The sequence below is a fragment of the Mobula hypostoma genome, chromosome 8, assembly GCF_963921235.1.
Source record: "Mobula hypostoma chromosome 8, sMobHyp1.1, whole genome shotgun sequence".
Lineage (NCBI taxonomy): Eukaryota > Metazoa > Chordata > Chondrichthyes > Myliobatiformes > Myliobatidae > Mobula > Mobula hypostoma.
The window spans coordinates 29,025,493-29,043,280 of NC_086104.1; the positions used below are offsets into that span (position 1 = coordinate 29,025,493).

Sequence of the window (17,788 nt, forward strand, 5' to 3'; positions counted from 1 at the left end):
AGGGTATACAACTGCTTAATTACATTAAGGTAGTCTTTTCAAACCAGTACATCAAATTTCATATAGCACTGCATTTCAACTAAATGATACATATTTTGAAAGCACAGGGTTTAGGGTCCATTTCCATCTCACTCAAATAATTACAAGATCGAGTTCAAGAGGACGATTAATCATGGAAATTGAAGCTCTGTCTGGTGGCTTGTGATAGATCAACAGATCGAGCAGCTTATCACGCACAGTTCCTGATGCCAATATGTCCATAAGAAAGGGGTCCAGAGCTGTTGGAGCCACTTCCTACAGTTACAGAATCAACTCCTACAACCATCACAGAGGTGGCTTTCAGAAGACCTGTCCTGGGTCCAGCTCACAAGGGCAATTACAAAAAAAAGCACAGCTTCCTTTGGAGTATATGAAGATTCAGCATGACATCTAAAACTTTGTCAAAACTTCTATAGATGCATGGTGGAAAGTATATTGACTGGCTTTGTCACAGCCTGCTATGGAAACAGTAAGTAGTGGATATGGCCCAGTCCATCACAGGTAAAGTCCTCCCCACCATTGAGCACCTATACACAAAAACACTGTCACAGGAAAGCAGCGTTCATTATCAGGAACCCCCACCGCCCAGGACATAGGGAAGGTGGTTCAAAAGCTTCCGGACACACCACCAGGTTCAGGAACAGTTACTACCCCTTAACCATCTGGCTGTTGAACCAAAGGATTCACTTGCTCTATTATTGAAATATTCCCACAATCAATGGACTCACTTCCAAGGACTCTTCCTCTCATGTTCTCAATATTTATTGCTTATTTATTATTATTTCTTCTTTTTGTATTTGTATATTTTTGTCTTCTGAACTCTGGTTGAACACCCTAGTTGGGCTGTCTGTTATTGATTCTGTTAAGGTTATTGTTCTTTAGATTTATTGAGGATGCCCACAAGAAAATGAAACACAGGGTTCTATATAATGAGTTACATGTACTTTGATAATAAAATATACTTTGAACTTTGAACCATAGCCTTCCATCCCCCTCCAAACCATGTACTTATCCAAACTTCTTTTGAAGTTTACAATCAAATCCACATATGTTGGAAGTTTGTTCTACACTCTTACCATTTTAGAGGATCTGTCATGGATCCAGCAGGTGAGTGCAATTACAAAGAAAGCACAGCAGGCCTGCTACATTTTTTAGAAGTTTGCAAAGACTTAACATGTCATCTAAAACTGTGACAACCTTCTATAGGCGTGCAAAGGAGAGTATACTAACTAGTTGCATCACAGCCTGGTATAGAAACCATGCCCTTGAACAGAAAATGATACAAAAAGTAGTGAATACAACCCAGTCCATCATGGGTAAAGCCCTCCCCACTATGAGCAGATCTACAAGGAGCCATATCGCTGGAAAGCAGCATCCATCATCACGGACCCCCACCATCCAGGTCATGCCTTCTTCTCGCTGCTACCATTGGGAAGGATGTATAGGAGCCTTGATTCACATCACCCGGTTCAGGAACAGTTATCACACCCCAACCATCAGGTTCTTGAACCAGTGGGGATTACTTCATATCACCCCAACCATGAGCTGTTCCAACAACCTATGGACTCACTTTCAAGGAGTCTTTATCTCAGGTTCATGATTTTTGTTTTGCATTTGTACAGTTTGTTTTCTCTTGCACATTGGTTATTTTTCCACCTTGTATGCGGTCTTTTATTGTTTCTATTGTGTTTCTTTGTATTTACTGTGAATGCCCACAAAACAATGTATCTCAGGATTGTACACAGTGACATCTGAATTTTGATAATAAATTTACTTCAAACATTGTTTGAACTTTGAAACTATACCTCAGAGATCCATTTGAAAGTCTCTGTAGCAGAGTTCCAAAGACTCATCGTCAGAAAAAGTTTCACCTAATTAGTTTTAAAAGGTCAACATTCTGTCAAGATTTGCAAGATTCTTAAATATTCTAATCAAGCCTCTCTCCATCTCCTAAACTCAAGCAAATACAAATTTTCCTTAAGATAACTTCTCCCATTTCATTCAAAAAGTTTGTCCAATAATTTTTGAGTTCCATCCAATTCATTTCCTTCCCTAAATAAGGAGACTGCTGTACAAATTACTCCAGATGACATTTTTAACTCTGTATGCAATTACATTACCTCCTTTTCTTCTATTTGATCTTCTTTGCATTAAGCAATAACACTGTCAGCTTTCCTAGCTATTTTCAATAGCCAGATACTAACATTAGGCCGATCATGTTATTATGACATCCTAAGCCCCTGTATCTCTCCATTCAGCTGGTATGCATCTCTTTCATTTCTCCTGAGGAAAATCTCTCTCATTTTACTCAATTTGCCAAATCTTTGCCCATTGATTTAACCCATCTCTCTGCTTTTGTAGCCTTATTTTATTCCCGTTGTTTAGCAGATTTATTTGAGGACCTTCCAGTTCTTCAAGCCACGCCACCCAGCAACCCCTGATTTAACCCAAGTCTAATCATGGGACAATTTACAATGGTCAATTAACCTACTAACCAGTACACCCTTAGACTGTGGGAGGAAACCGAAGTACCCAGAGGAAACACATGCGGTCAAAGGAAGAACATACAAAGCCCTTACAGGCAGCGGCAGGAATTGAACCCAGGGTTGCTGGTACTGTAAAGCACTGTGTTAGCCACTATGCTACCAATTTAGCAACCACATCGCCAGTGTTTTCATTTACATAAGTTAGACAGTATTAAATCATACCGCAATTCCTCTACCTCACCAGTTGTTAAACTTTTGCCACCCAGAAAGGGAACTATTTATGCCAACTCTATTGTTCTTGCCAGTCAATCTTCTATCTACCCGACTAAGTTACCTCCAACACCACAGTCTTATTTTCTGCAATAGCCTTTGATACAGCGGTATGTTAAATGCACTCTGGAAATCCAAGCACAGCACAACCACCTGTTAATCATTATCCAAACTACTTGTTACTAATTCAAAGTGGTCATGCATCATTTCCTGTTCACAAGGTCATGGTGACATTGCATATCCATGCTGAGTTTATGCAAATACCCTGCAATCATGACTTTAAATAGAGACAAGCTAGTGCTGTGTTGTTTAACTCCCTCTTTTTTTTTGAAATTAGGTTTCTTTATTGTTTTCCAAACTAATTTAACCTTCCCCAAATCAAGGGAATGTTGGAAAATTAGAGCCAATACAGCACTACATTCTTTTAAGATCTTAGGACAAAGTCTGTCACAACATTTATCAGCCAGCAGCTCTAAGAGTTTACTCAGTACCACTCCCCTGGTGATCGCAAATTTTCTTGGGCTGTTCCCTTCCTTCCAATACCCTATTTACAGCCATTCCTATGACATTCATTGTTGCCTCTGCAGTGAAGACAGAGGCAAAATACCATTTAATTAATTGGCCATCATTTTCCCCATTTTTAATTAGATCTAATGCCATCACATTGTAAAATAAGAATGCAAACACTTTTTTGTTTTACGTGAAAGCACAGAATCAAAATAGAACACTGAAACCTCCAAATGTTCTGATTTGTTATCCACTCATCTTCCCCATTCAGTAGCACAACAAATATTCTGATTCCAAATACACCCTTTACCATTTTCGCAACTTCATCAGTATTATGCTTCATACCATTTTAGTAGAATAATGCTTCCAGAAGAAGCCAAAGTAACTTCACTTAAAAAAAACACCAATCAGGCCACTGAGTTTCGTCAGGGTTTTCTCAACACATGAAGCAATGGTGTTCACCATCTACTGATCAGGATGCCTTCCAGTTATTAACTTTCATACTGTGCTTACTATTTTTTTAAAATTAGCTTACATTAAAACAGACATGTAAACATACCTTTTCAAGAACTTGTGGCAGAACAGTAGCATCGTGGAGAAGGAAGGGAGAAAGTGTGGACACAGCTGTCAGGATGCAAGACAAGATGAGGGGATCATGGGTCTGATAACTTAAAACAGCTTTCAGAAGTTCTATCCCATCTGCCACTGGAAGTTGCTGCAAAAACAAATGAGTTAAGTTTCCAATTTATGTCACACAATAACAAGCATAACACATTGATTTGAGTTTATTAAATTGCAGTATAACATTTAGAATCAGGACTATTTTATGAAGAATCAAAATTGCAATTCACAATTGAACAGCTTCAATACGTTCCCACAAATATTTTCCTTGATTGTATTTTCAAAATCTTAACTGTGCCCTCCTCACTTTCCATACTTACATACATACATACTACTCTGCTATGGTTAAAATGTTGTGCACGGTGCAAAGGGTTGAAGCAGAAATCTCAGAAAAATGGACAGTCTATAGACTTCTGGAGGTCATCACATATAATGCTCCCAAGAAGTTCTCCAAGATCTAAGTACAAACTAAAAAAGAGACCCAAATATCTAGGATTAATCAACCACTGGATTCTAAAACAGGATTTTTTTTTTAAATGAAGCCTTAGGTGAAAATTAAAATTGTGAAATAAACACAACTACAGGTTGGAACATAACCCGGATGAGACGGGGACAATTTCCCTTTTTAACATTCTCTCAGCTTCACTTAGTGGCAATAATACATTGGGAAGTTAGCTCACTATTGTGATGAGATAAGAAACACATTCACAGTAAGCATCCCCAAATGGTATCCAGCATCTCAGCAGTAAGTAGAAGAGCTGGCTATTGATACACCAGGAAGAGATAATCTGAGGCATTTTTAAAAACAGAACTCAACCATGGACAGTTCCAAGCCCGGCTGCAAAAGGAGGATCGAGCATGCAGTGAGCAACCCCATCTCATAAAAACCCAGAGCTACAGAAACACCAACAGAAGCTCCAAAGACTTCATCCCTGGGAGACAATGGGTTACACCTGGGGATAGTTGGAAAGATTGGACCAGGACAGCCTATGCCCCAGTAAGGGTGATGGGCTTAAAAAAATAATAAATTATAAAAACAGAAAATGCTGGAAATACTCAGTGGGCAACATCTGTGGAAAGAACACAATTAACAGTTCATGTCCAGGACTCTTTATGAAAAGAAAATCAGTTACAATGGTCATGTCAGGTGAAAGGTCCCAAAACTGAAACACTAACTGTATCTCTTACCACAAATGATGCCTTCTCTGCTGAGTATTCCCAGCATTTTCTGCTTTTTAGATTTTTTTCTTAATTTTCATATTCAGAAGTTGAGTTTAATGTAGTGATGAGGCCTAGTAATGCAACCCATATGGAGAGCAAGGTGCTTGTAAAAAAAAAAAATCAGGAGCCATGACAGACTTAGAACCAAGAACTACACAACTGGCCAGGTGAAAAACAGATGAAATTGTGGCAACTAATATCCAGCTTCACAGGGATGAAAATGGCCTAAGTCAATAATATTTGAATTGGACTGTCAACATGGTTTCACTGGAGAAGTGAAGGAATAAAGAGTAGATGGGCCCTGTACACTGGATTTAATTCCTTACCAAACTCTGGAACAGCACTAGAAAGATCCTGAGATTGCACAATAAACCAAATGTGTAAACAGGGGTCCAGCGTCTGGAACTCAAAACAAAGTGCAACCCTAGGTTAGACTGAGACTGATTATCTCCTGCTTTGATAGGTAGCACAATGTACAAGCTGCTGATGCCTGTATTTTGCTGCCAAAAATCTGAATAAAGCCTTATAGGAGTTGTCATTAGCCATCCTACGTTCCCCAAAATTCACACGTGATCAATAACATATGGGAAGAATTTTTAAAAGTGTTAACAACCCAGGATGGAAAGGCATAGTGAGGAAGTAGAAATTTTGAAAAACAAAAAGGAATCTCATTGATATGTAGTTTTTTCTCTGCTTGTACAATCTCAAGTGAAGGATCACAATCTCAGGATACGAGGCCAGCCACGAGAGGAGATCAGGTAAATCTATTCAATCTCTACCAAACAGGCCGTGAATACAGCTCTCAAGTAATCATAAGGCAATTTTTATTTCGGCACCAAACTAATCAGAAGGTGAAAGGTATAGGACAAGAGAGTGCAATCATTGCAGAAGTTCAGCTATACTCTAATGGACACTGGAGAGCTAAAGCTGCCTTAAGACATACTCGTGCTATCATTTCTCAAGTTCTTTTAGTTGACTCAATGATGGTTACCTCCATTTGGGAGAAAAAAGTTTGCTCATGTGGGCACTAGCTGGCAGCTGGATGAAGAGCCTATCGAAAATCTGTTTCCTTCCCTCATCATTCACACAAACCTCAGGTTCCATTGTTCGGAAAAGCTGGCTCATCACACTCTCCATGAAGAAGGTCAATGCATCCCACTGCACAAAAGATGGCGAAAATATCGAACAAAGTCCTTTGCCGGTCTTAGCTGCACAAAATAATAGAAAATATGACACTGACTCATTTGCTTACGAATACATCTACATCAAAAACAGCTACCCAAATGTCAAGTTCCACTATCATTTGCAAAGAAAATTAAAAAAATATACGGACAGCGTGGAGGGGTAAATGCAAGTTCCAGTGTTTCCATGTTCTTTTCCCTCTTGTGACTGGGGACATAAGGTTTTGGTAGTGTTGTCAAAGATCATTTGAACAGACTGCAATGCATTTTGTAAGTGGTGCGCATCAACTAATTTGCGTTTGTGATGAAGAAAATGAATGCTTAGGTGATTGATGGGACAATAATCAAGTAGCCTGGTTCAAGTAGAATATTACATCATGTTCCCTATTTCCTTGGTGTGTCAGGAGGTGAATAACTCATTGCAGAATTCTGATTGTCTGAGCTGCACTTAGGACCACAGTATTTATTTGACTGGACCAGCTCAGTTTAGAACAGAAGAGAATACTTACTAAAGCATCCTATTCTATGAATCAACAAAATGAAATCAGAGTATGAAAATCTAGTTATCTAACCTAACTTTTCTAGCACTTTATTTAAAACCAGAAAAGGGAGACTTTTCTAGTACTTTCTAGTAATAGCATCAGAGCAATTAACGTAATGCTTCAACAGTGCCAGTAATTGGAAGACCTTGTTGCTGTTTGTAAGGAGTTTGTAAATTTTCCCCATGACTGTATAGATTCCTTCAGGTGCTGCAGTTTCTTCCCACATTCCAAAGTCCCATGGGTTAGGATCAGTAAGTTGTGGATATTCTATGTTGGTGCCAAAATCATGGTGACACTTGTGAGTTGCCCCCAGCTCATCCTCTGACTGTTGGTCGTTGACACAACGACACATATTACTGTATGTTTTGAAGTACATGTAAGAAATAAAGCTGATCTTTAATCTTTAAATTTCTTTAATTTTAATAAAAATGGCTAACAACATACACTAAGTCATTATAACAATAAATTTAGAATTTCTAACTACTCCCAGTTCTTAACTAATAATCATAACAATAAACAATCCAAAAAGCGAAACAATTCTTAAATCTTACACATAGTTGGACCAACATCAATCAGTGCTGTAAGCTGATACTGCAATGCCTCTGAAGCCATGTTGAATCCAGTCATTGGTGCTAAACGGCAAGAGAGTCTAATAGTTTCTCCTTGTTGTGCTCTGAATGCTGCAAAACACAAGTTACTCCACATAAAACATTTCTATCACTGTTAAATTCAAAATGTTTCAATAGGCTACCTCAACCACAGGCTAATGCTCCATCTAACTACAAAGCATGCCAATATGAATAATAAGAATTAAACATCACTCTTAAAAGGTTCAATTCTATAACTCACCAAAAGAAAAACAAAGAAAACTAGCAGAATATCATGATAGAGAACAAACAGTTTAAGAAAATAGAACCACACAATAGTTATGTTGTTACAAGAACTTACAATTGAAAAATGCATTGAAATCTTCATCATTGTCAAAATCTACACGGGAATATTCACAGCTCGGGCTGTCACTCTTAGAAGGAAATCCAACCTGATTAAAAAAGGAAATGTTTAAAGAAAAAGTTCTCCATACAATTTCTTCCTGCAAATTCAAACACAATAAATGTTGACGGAATTAAAGAAAATTAAGCTAAGCTCTTAAATGACAATTATTTGCTTAGCTATAATCAGAAATGTTCATGTCAGTATGGTTATTAATCCATTTAATCATCAAGGCCCTTTATAATCCCTAGCAATACTTAGATCAATAATATTATTATGCTTCCTGTTCAATTTTTTTTTCAGTTTAGTATGGGATTCCATGCTTCTAGTAGGAAGTAAAAGCCTGAGCTTGCAATATCCCAAAGTATGAAAAATGGCAAAAATAATCCATTAGCCGAATGGCTTCCATACCCTACATAACAAGAAACAGGCAAGTGAAAGTTTATTTTGTATTCTTTGGCAAGTTTTGCTATCAGAAGTAGTAAATTTAGATTTAGTTTTAAATCTTTAAACCTTTAAGTTTAGTTGGCTCTCAGACAACAGAAGCATCTTGTTATCTTCTAAGACAATTCACGAATCAAGTACAAAAATTTAAGTCACAAACCTACTACGTTTAGTCCACATCTGGGAAAAGGAGAGTATATACCAAAGGATCTCATAATAGTTTTTGAGAAAGACAACAAATTCTGCTGTAGCAAGTACAGAGAATTCAATGCTGGAAAAGTCGGTTTATTGAAAAGGTCCACCTTAACTACATTCTCCACGAAGCCGAAGAGTTGCTCCCCAAAAGGTAGCATGCATTCCATCTATTTCAAAACGATGGGCCTGCCCTTCACAAAGCAAGAGCCTTATAAATATCTGCTGAGTTTATCAATTTCAATTTACCGACACAGCATCCCCAATACTGAAGCCCTACTACACTTCGTCAGCTTCGATGGAAAGTCATTTAGTTTATGTATCTGACATCAGTCTCCTACATAGACACTACTCTGACCACTAACCTTTGTCTATTCACTCAATAACTTCTTACCCAACAAAGTTCTTGGTCTCCTTGAAAGTAAAGTTATGGACAAATCTATGGGAGTGGCACAGCTACACAGAGGAGCCCTTAAAATGCCACTTGGAACTTCAAATCCACAAAACAACAGGATATGGAAACCCAGACGAAATGGCAGGAGTGCGTCACTTCACAAACTACGCAACTACCCGTCTGGTACAATGTAGAGTCTGTTCCTCCCACAGTGGCCTCACTGGTTCTGTATATTTTAAGGTCATCAGAGTGGAGTAAGCTAGCTTCGTCTCAAAGGACTGGCACAACTTATGACAAGTTTCCTTAAAAGAGAAGAGCACAAGCTGAACAAAATTGGGAAACTAATAAAAAGCCAATGAACAAGCCTGCATACCTTCAGAAGGTTCGCCATTGTTGCATGTAACAATTGTGGAATGACCTCCAGCAAAACAGGATCCTTAGAGACATGTTCATGTCTTAAAAATGAACACCAAGCTATCTGTGTTGAAGACCTTAAGTACTGAACAAAAAAAAATTGAATTATATGATTAAGTTTTAGTCTGTGATTTTTTCTCACTCTGGACTGAATAATCAAATTGGAGCATTCAAGCAAATAACTTATTCCTATTATACATTAAGGTACGTTGCAAATGAATTTTGCATTTTAGAGAACATACATAAGGCAGATATTAAAACCTAAGGGCAGAAAACTAAAACTATTACACACAAAAGATCAAAAACACTAGCTTACAATGATTATTAGTCACTATGCAAATTGAAGGTACATTATCACTAGATATCTGCACCATACTTAAGAGAGTTACAATTACCTGACTGGGGTGATTAGTAAAAGCCAAGAATGCTTGTAAATATTTGTTAAAATTGGGAGGTTGGCCGACATCTTTATCAGTACCCTAGAGAAAAAAAAAGGATAAAAATAAATTAATACAATATTGGCAGGCACGCATTTGTTTAAAAAAATAATTTCCCTACACTAATAAAATTAACCTGCAAATAGTTGAGGCCCCAGTGCCAACAACGAGGATTCTTGTGTTATCCTGACACTTTTCTGTTCAGTAGCTTAATCTCAATCTCCATGCTTGCATCTTTTCTTGGAGGGCATGAACCCTTATATTTCTCATACCAAGTAAGAGCTCCCTTTACCATCTACTGTTTACTGAGAAAACTAACATTTTCAATAATGATTTCAATCAAAATAAATGTCAATTTTGCTTAGTTGGAATACGGTTCTCTCAATCTCCTATATTAATGCTGTAGCTCAATATTACCCAGTGAAAAATGATATGCCAGCTATTCCTCCACACAGAAGCATGGGAATTCAAAACGCCAATTCTATTCAATGATTTCTTTTAATGCTACAGCATGTAGGTCCTCGAGTACAAGGGACCCAATTGCTTTTAGTCCCATTAACCTACCCAGCTCGTACTCTAATGATACTTGCAACGTTAGTTAGTTAACAACTCTGGTCCCTGTTTGGTTCAAGGGAAGCCCACCCAATAAAACTGTTCCCGCTTTCCCCATGAAGAGAAACCCACTCCCCAAAATTTTGAAAAACTGATGTTACCAATCCTATGCAAATTTATATTTGGCAAACGCATTGATCTCATGTTTCCGGAAAATAATTCTTTACAAAGGTAAGATGGCTTTCATCTCCCGTCCCAATTGGCTGTAGCGTTTGGCTACAACTTACACAATGTGGAGCTGGATACATTCTTCATTGTACTTATATGAATAAGATTAAAAGACCAGTTATTGACCTATAGCAACAAGCTCAGTGTGATTAATTGAAACACACATTCCCCAACATTTCCACCATACCTGGTGTTTTCATCAAGAACAAGCAATTTATGAAGTAGATTTGAGTTACAGCAACCTGGCACTTCAATAACACTAGCTGATGAACAGTCCAGCCCTTTGAATCCCATACAATGCTGATCTCACTAGCCTGCAGGGGAAGCAACTTCATCAGCACCTCATGCACACCAGCAATGACATCATTTAAAACCATCTCACCCACATGCACCTCACAGCAATTCTATAACCCACAACAATTGATCATTGTTCCTAGGTCTACATCAAATGAAATACACGTGGAGTGAATTTGAAGCTCATGTCAGTATCCAACCTCAAATTCATTTACAGCAAAGATAACAATCTAATTATCCTTTTTTCCTGAAAATAAAGGAGAGTGAAGTCAGTTTGGATACAGCGTTGGGAAAACAGGAGTGCAAGTCAAGGCAGTACACTTTTCCTTATGAGGTTTCTAAACATTACTCTTCTTAGCCACAAGACCTCACATAAATGAACACATGTATACTGTACACGCAAAAAGCAGCTCCACAACCAGATAGTACCAAACACTGTATTGTAGGAAAGGCAGATGAGCTCAGGGCAAGGATCAACAACTCTTCTACTTATGATATTGTTAACCATTAGTGAGACTTGATTGTGGGGCATTCAGCTCAATATTCCAGGGTTCCACTGTTATAGATGTGACAGAGTGAAGGGATTAATGGGGAAGGGGTAACATTACCAGTCAGGGAGAATGTCACAGCAGTGCTCAGTCAAGACAGACTGCAGGACTCAGCCGCAGAAGCTTTACATGTGCAACTGAGGAATAAGAAAGGTAAGACCACATTAATGGGTCTACATAATAGACCATCTAATAGTCCGCAGGATTGTAGAGAGATTGCAGACTTGCAAGAAACACAAGGTTGTGACAGGTGATTTTAACTTTCCCCATATTGTCTGAGACTCTCTTACTGTAAAAGACTAGATGGGATAGAGTCTGTCGAATGCATTCAGAAAAGTTTCCTTAATCAGTACAGTGATTTATTTAATGTGTACAGTGAAACAATATTACAAAAAATAAGAGACATCTTAGGAATCAAAGTTGGCGGTGAAAACCAATAATTTCAGATATGCAGATGACACTGTGTTAATTGCAAGTACCGAGGAAGAACTACAAAACTTAATTGATATAGTTGTTGAAGAAAGTGCAAAAATGGGTCATCAATTGCAAAAAGACAGAATTATGGTGATATCCAAAAAGAAGGAGAATCCTATCTGCAGGCTGAGAATAAACAGGGAAGACATAAAACAAGTACAGAACTTTTGCTACTTAGGAAGCTGGGTGACATCAGCTGGCAGGAGCGACATGGACATCAAAAGAAGAATAGGGATGACAAGACACCTTTACGAGAATGAAGAGTATACTGACCAACACTAAACTCGGCATGACAACCCGCCTCAGAGTACTGAAATGTTATGTTTATCCAGTTAAGTTATATGGCTCAGAATATTGGACAATATCTAGTAACATGAGGAAACGAATTGTAGCAGCAGAGATGTGGTTTTTGAGGAGGATGCAAAGAATATCATGGACGAAACAAGGATGTCATGAACAAAGCAAACACAAAAAGAGAAATAACGTATGACATCATGAAAAGGCAACATCACTTCATTGGACATGTGATTAGGAAAGAGGAATTAGAATGCACGGTAATTATGGGAAAGATGGAAGGGAAGAAAGCAAGAGGAAGACAAAGACAAACGATGATGGAGACAGCAGCCAGAGAACTGGAAATGAATACCAATGAATTGATCCACTTGACCCAAAACAGGAGTGTGTGGGCCATGGCAGTCAAAGCTCAAACTGGGCATGGCACCTGATGATGATGAATCAGTACAGGGAATTCCTAATAAGCAATTGTGATAACACTAGCCAACAAAGATTTTACTTCCAGATTGCTTATGGATTTTGGGCTGCTGATTATTAAAATCACCATGAAATTTCTCTATCACGCACCAATTTAATTGGCCTATATTTGTTATTTCAAGTCATAATTCAAGTCAATTCAAAAGTTGCCAACAATGCAAGCTGGAAATTTTTATGTCTTGTCCAGGCATGCAGAAGCAGGGCAGATCAAGCATGTTTTTAGAAATGTTATAAATTTTCATGAGGGATTTTGATTTTTGAGAACTATTTCCCAGAATAACTGATGCTAAGGCGGCATTTTTGTTGGTCCGCAAATCAGACAGGTCAATCACAAGTAGTACGAAGAACTTACAGCAAAAACGGAGAAATTCCCATGGAAGGTATTCAAGGGTGCAGTTGAAAATTTTAGTGGCAACTACAGAGCACCAAACTATGTGCAGCTGGTTAACCAAATGCTTCAAGCATACAAAACCATTAAGTGCAACATATCACTAAAGATTCATTTTCTACATTCCCGTTTCGACTTCTTCCCTGCAAATCTTGGCGCTGTCAATGGCGAACATGGAGAAAGGTTTCGGCAGGCACTGCAGTCATGGAGAAATGATGATCTGGGCAACTGGAATCCATCAATGCTGGCTGATTAATCTTGGACATTTAAGCGAGAGAGAACCCTCAGACACCGAGTACAAACGAAAATCATCAACAAAACATTTTCAGCTTAGTTGAACAAAGCATCAGCACTATTATGCAATTAAATGCATTATATTTAATAAAAGTTAAATTGTTTCTCCAAATTTCTATATGATACAAGTAGTCTGAAAAAAAATTCTGAGGAAGCCACACTTCGAAAAAATTTGTTGTCCAATGATCTCCTATTAGGAAATGTGACAGGGCAGATATCAGAAGCTTGTGTAGGGGAACACTTTGCATCTTGTGATCATAATGACCTTAGTTTCAAAGTATATATGGAAAAGGTAGGTCTGGTCTGCAATTTGAGATTCTGAACTAGAGAAAGGCCAATTTTGATGATATCAGAAAGGATCTGGCAAGCATGGATCGGGACAGGCTGTTTTCTGACCAGAGGTGCACTTAACAGGTGAGAAACCTTAAAGTGAAATTTTGAGAGTACAGAGCTTGTGTGTCCCTGTCAGAATAAAAGGTAAAGATAACAGATTTAGCAACCTTGGTTTTCAAGAGATATTCAGGCTCTAGTTAAGAAAAAAAAGTGTATAGCAGGTATAGGCAGATAGGAACAAATGAAGTACTTATAGAGTTTAGAAAATGCCAGAGAACACTAAAGAAATCAGGACAACTAAAAGGCACAAGGTGAGGTGAAGGAGAACCTTAAGGGATTCTACAAAGATGTAAAGAACAAAAGGATTGCAAGGGACAAAAATCAGTCCTCTGGTTCACGTGCGTGGAGCCAAAAGAGGTGGGGGAAGATATTAAATGGATTTTTGGCATCTACAGTTACTCAGGAGAGGGGAAAAGAGACTATATAAGTGAGGCAAGGGCCGGCTGGTGGCACAATGATATCGGCGCCGGACCCAGGAGCGGAGGTTCCCGGGTTCGAAACCAGTCAGGTCCGCTCCCGAGTATGCTTTCCATCCGTGCCGGGTTGAGTGTCGAGATCACAACTCGACCTCATAAAATAAAAAGGGAAAAATACTGCAAAAATGTCTGTGTGAAGAGTGGCGTGCTACACAGTCTCTCTCTCGCTCTGCGCCTTGTAAAAGCCATGAAAAAGACATCATCACCGATGCACGCACGCACACAGACCCGCACGCACACAGGCACACGCTAAAAAAAAAGCGAGGCAAAGCAGCAGTGAGGTCATAAACACTATACAGATTACAGAGGAGGAATGTTTGCTGTCTTAAGCCAATTAGGGTGGATAAACCCCCAGGGCCTGTCAAGATGTTCCCTCAGACCCTGTGGGACACAAGCGCAGAAAATAGAGGCTCCAGCAAAGATATTTAAATAATCTTTAATGACAGGTGAGGTATCAGGGGATTGAAGGACAGCTAATGTTGTTTCACTGTTTAAAAAAGGCTCTAAAATCAAACATGGAAATTATAGGCCAGTGAGCCTGACATCGGTGGTGGAAAAGTTGTTGGAAGGCATTCTAAGGTTATATGAGTATGTATATACGCACACTGATTAGGGAGAGTCAATAAGGCTTTGTGCATGGTAAGTCATATCTAACTAGCCTAATGGGAGTTTTTCGAGGAATTTACCAGGAAAGTTGATGAAGGCAAGGTATTGGATGTTGTCTACATGGACTTTAGGTGAGGTGTTTGATGAGGTTCCCATGGGTAGTTGATCAAGAAGGTTTAGTCGCTCAGCATTCAGGATGAGGTAGTAAATTGGATTAGACATTGGCATTGTGGGAGAAGCCAGAGAGTGGTACTAGAACAAAATTGAACGATGACTGCTGACATAACTGAAGCTGTACTAAAAACTGCAATTAGTGGGCTTTAATTAGGCAAGACACCAGGAACAGCTGGATATATGGCAGAATGGTATAAAGAATTTAAAAATGAGTTAATTCCTGTTTCACTCCCCACACTGAACTGGGCTCTAAAAAAGGCACAAATGCCACCCAGCTGGAAGGAGGCGATAATCTCAGCTATACCGAAAGAAGGCAAGGATAAAATGGAATGTCGGTCATTTAAACCAATATCTGTTCTAATTGTGGATTATAGATTATTTACCTCCATCATGGCCAAACGATTAGAAGAGTTTCTACCCACACTGAATCATAATGACCAGACAGGTTTTATACAACAACGCCAAACACAAGACAATATACAAAGCAACACTTCACATTATGAATCATATACAAATAAAATAAAATTGAAGCAATAGTGATAAGTGTGGACAGTGAAAAGGCATTTGAAAAGGCATTAGTGTTATTTTGTAGATAACACTATTCTTTGCATTTCTGGTTAGTTGCTAACTGCATTTCATTGGCTTTGTATCTGTACTCAGCACAATGACCATAAAGTTGTTGAATCTAATCTAATCTATTTCGGTTAATTGGAATTTTCTTTACATAGATTTGGTTTACATGACACAATTATTAAAACTATACAGGCACTACATGACAATCCTACTGCTAGGATTAAAATCAATGGATATTTATCTAATAGTTTTACCCTAGAAAGCGGCACGAGTCAGGGTTGTGCATGGTCACCGCTACTCTTCGCATTATATCTGGAACCATTAGCTCAATACATCAGACAAAATGAAGGTATCAGGAGAATTACTATTAAAGGGACAAAGCATAAATTGGCCTGTTACGCGGATGACATTTTGATCTATCTAGGGCAACCAACATACTCTTTACCTAAGTTGATGCAATCCTTTGAACAATACGGCCAATTATCAGGATACAAGATCAACAGAGATAAAACCCGATTACTTTCATATAACTATAATCCACCAAAAGAAATTGAAAGTAGATATCCCTGGGCATGACAAACAAGAGTCTTTCAAATATTTGGGCATCATTATGCCAAAAGATTTGGCAAAATTATCAGAATGCAATTATCCGCCTATATATAAAAAACTAAGGAAGATATAACAAGATGGAACTTAATTCCTTTTTTTAGTCTCAGTTCAGGATTGAATCCATTAAAATGAACATACTGCCCAGACTATTATATCTCTTTCAGACCCTACCAATAGAGATTAACCAAAATCAATTCAATGAATGGAACAAGATGCTATCAAGATATATATGGCAAGGTAAAAGGCCTAGAGTTCGTCTCAAAACTTTGCAATTAGCCAAGGAGAAGCGGAGATGGGGCCTACCTTCTCATAGAGATTATTATTTTGCAGCACGGTTGAGAGCTGTGATATGCTGGCGCAACCCATCATATGACGTTCAATAAAAAAACATTGAAGAGAGGATACTTTCCATCCCCATACAGGCAATTTTGGCTGATAACAACCTACAAATTTATATAAATACTATTGATAACCCATGGGTGAAATGGACTCTTAAAATATGGAAAACTATTATAAAAGAACATAAAAACTAGAGGGAGATATTGCAATTCTTAAATGGTGTGCATCTGACTCGGATTTTACGCCGAATAAACTGGATGCTAGATTTAAGGACTGGACAGCTAAAGGAATAACAGTTCCTTGCAATATAATGAAAGAAGGAACACTGTTCAGTTTTGAAGTGCTTAAAGAGAAACACTTATTAGAAAAACAAGACTTCTATCGATATCTACAGATGCGATTAACCAAAGCAAGTACACGTTTGATAGAGCTATTTAGAAAAGCATATAATTCAGATAACGGTAGTAGAATTTTTTCAAGCGTGTATAAGGGTTTGTCAAATCTTAAAACACATTCGACTTCATACATTAAAACAAAATGGGAGAAGGAAGGAGGGATAATAATATCCGAGGAAGAATGAACAATATGGAGGTATCAATGGAAGTGTACTAGTTCACAGAAATGGAGGGAGTTTGGATGGAAAAACTTGATAAGACATTTTATTACACCCTCTTAGAAATCCCATTATGATAGTAACCTCCCTGTTTGCTGGAGAAATTGTGGAAATCAAAATGGAAACCATTATCATATTTTCTGGGAATGCCCCGTTATCAAAGCCTATTGGAGTGGGATACACAATGCCCTATAAGACATCTTTAAATGTGAAATATCCTTACAGAGTAAGACCATATATTTTGGCTATATACCTCAAGAATGGTTGAAAAGAGATAAATATTTAATGAATATACTGCTGGTGGCTGATAAAAAGACTCTTTCCAGGAATTGGTCATCACAGGAGAGCCCAACTTTCAATGCATGGATGGAAATTACAATAGACATTTACAAAATGGAGAAGATAACAGCATCTGTTAATCATAAGTTGGAACAATTTGATTCATACTGGGAAAAATGGTTTAACTACATAACACCTCATAGGCCTGATTTTACTCTCACAAATCAATGAATATGTTGTAAAATAGAAGCAATCCCTACTTGTACATAGTTTTCTCCTTTTGCTTCTTTCTTTCCTCTCTTTTCTATAAATGTATACTTCAGATAAATATTATGTGGAGATTTGTGGCAAATATGACTATGAAATATATGTACAGTATCTGAAATACATCTTATGGAAATGTTTGTTTGGTGATGAACTTCAATAAAAAATAAATTAC

At 38.0% G+C, this 17,788-nt stretch overlaps 1 protein-coding gene across 1 annotated transcript in view; it reads right to left on the minus strand.

Moving 5' to 3' along the window:
- Positions 1 to 17,788, minus strand: part of LOC134350429 (exportin-5) — a 119,581-nt gene that overhangs the window by 63,522 nt on the left and 38,271 nt on the right. Inside the window, exons 10-15 of the mRNA XM_063055615.1 lie at positions 9,697 to 9,780; positions 9,261 to 9,386; positions 7,816 to 7,906; positions 7,419 to 7,547; positions 6,237 to 6,352; positions 3,862 to 4,017 (exon numbers count right to left, since the gene is read on the minus strand). Coding sequence (XP_062911685.1) covers positions 3,862 to 4,017; positions 6,237 to 6,352; positions 7,419 to 7,547; positions 7,816 to 7,906; positions 9,261 to 9,386; positions 9,697 to 9,780 — 702 coding nt within the window. The remainder of the gene's footprint in view (positions 1 to 3,861; positions 4,018 to 6,236; positions 6,353 to 7,418; positions 7,548 to 7,815; positions 7,907 to 9,260; positions 9,387 to 9,696; positions 9,781 to 17,788) is intronic.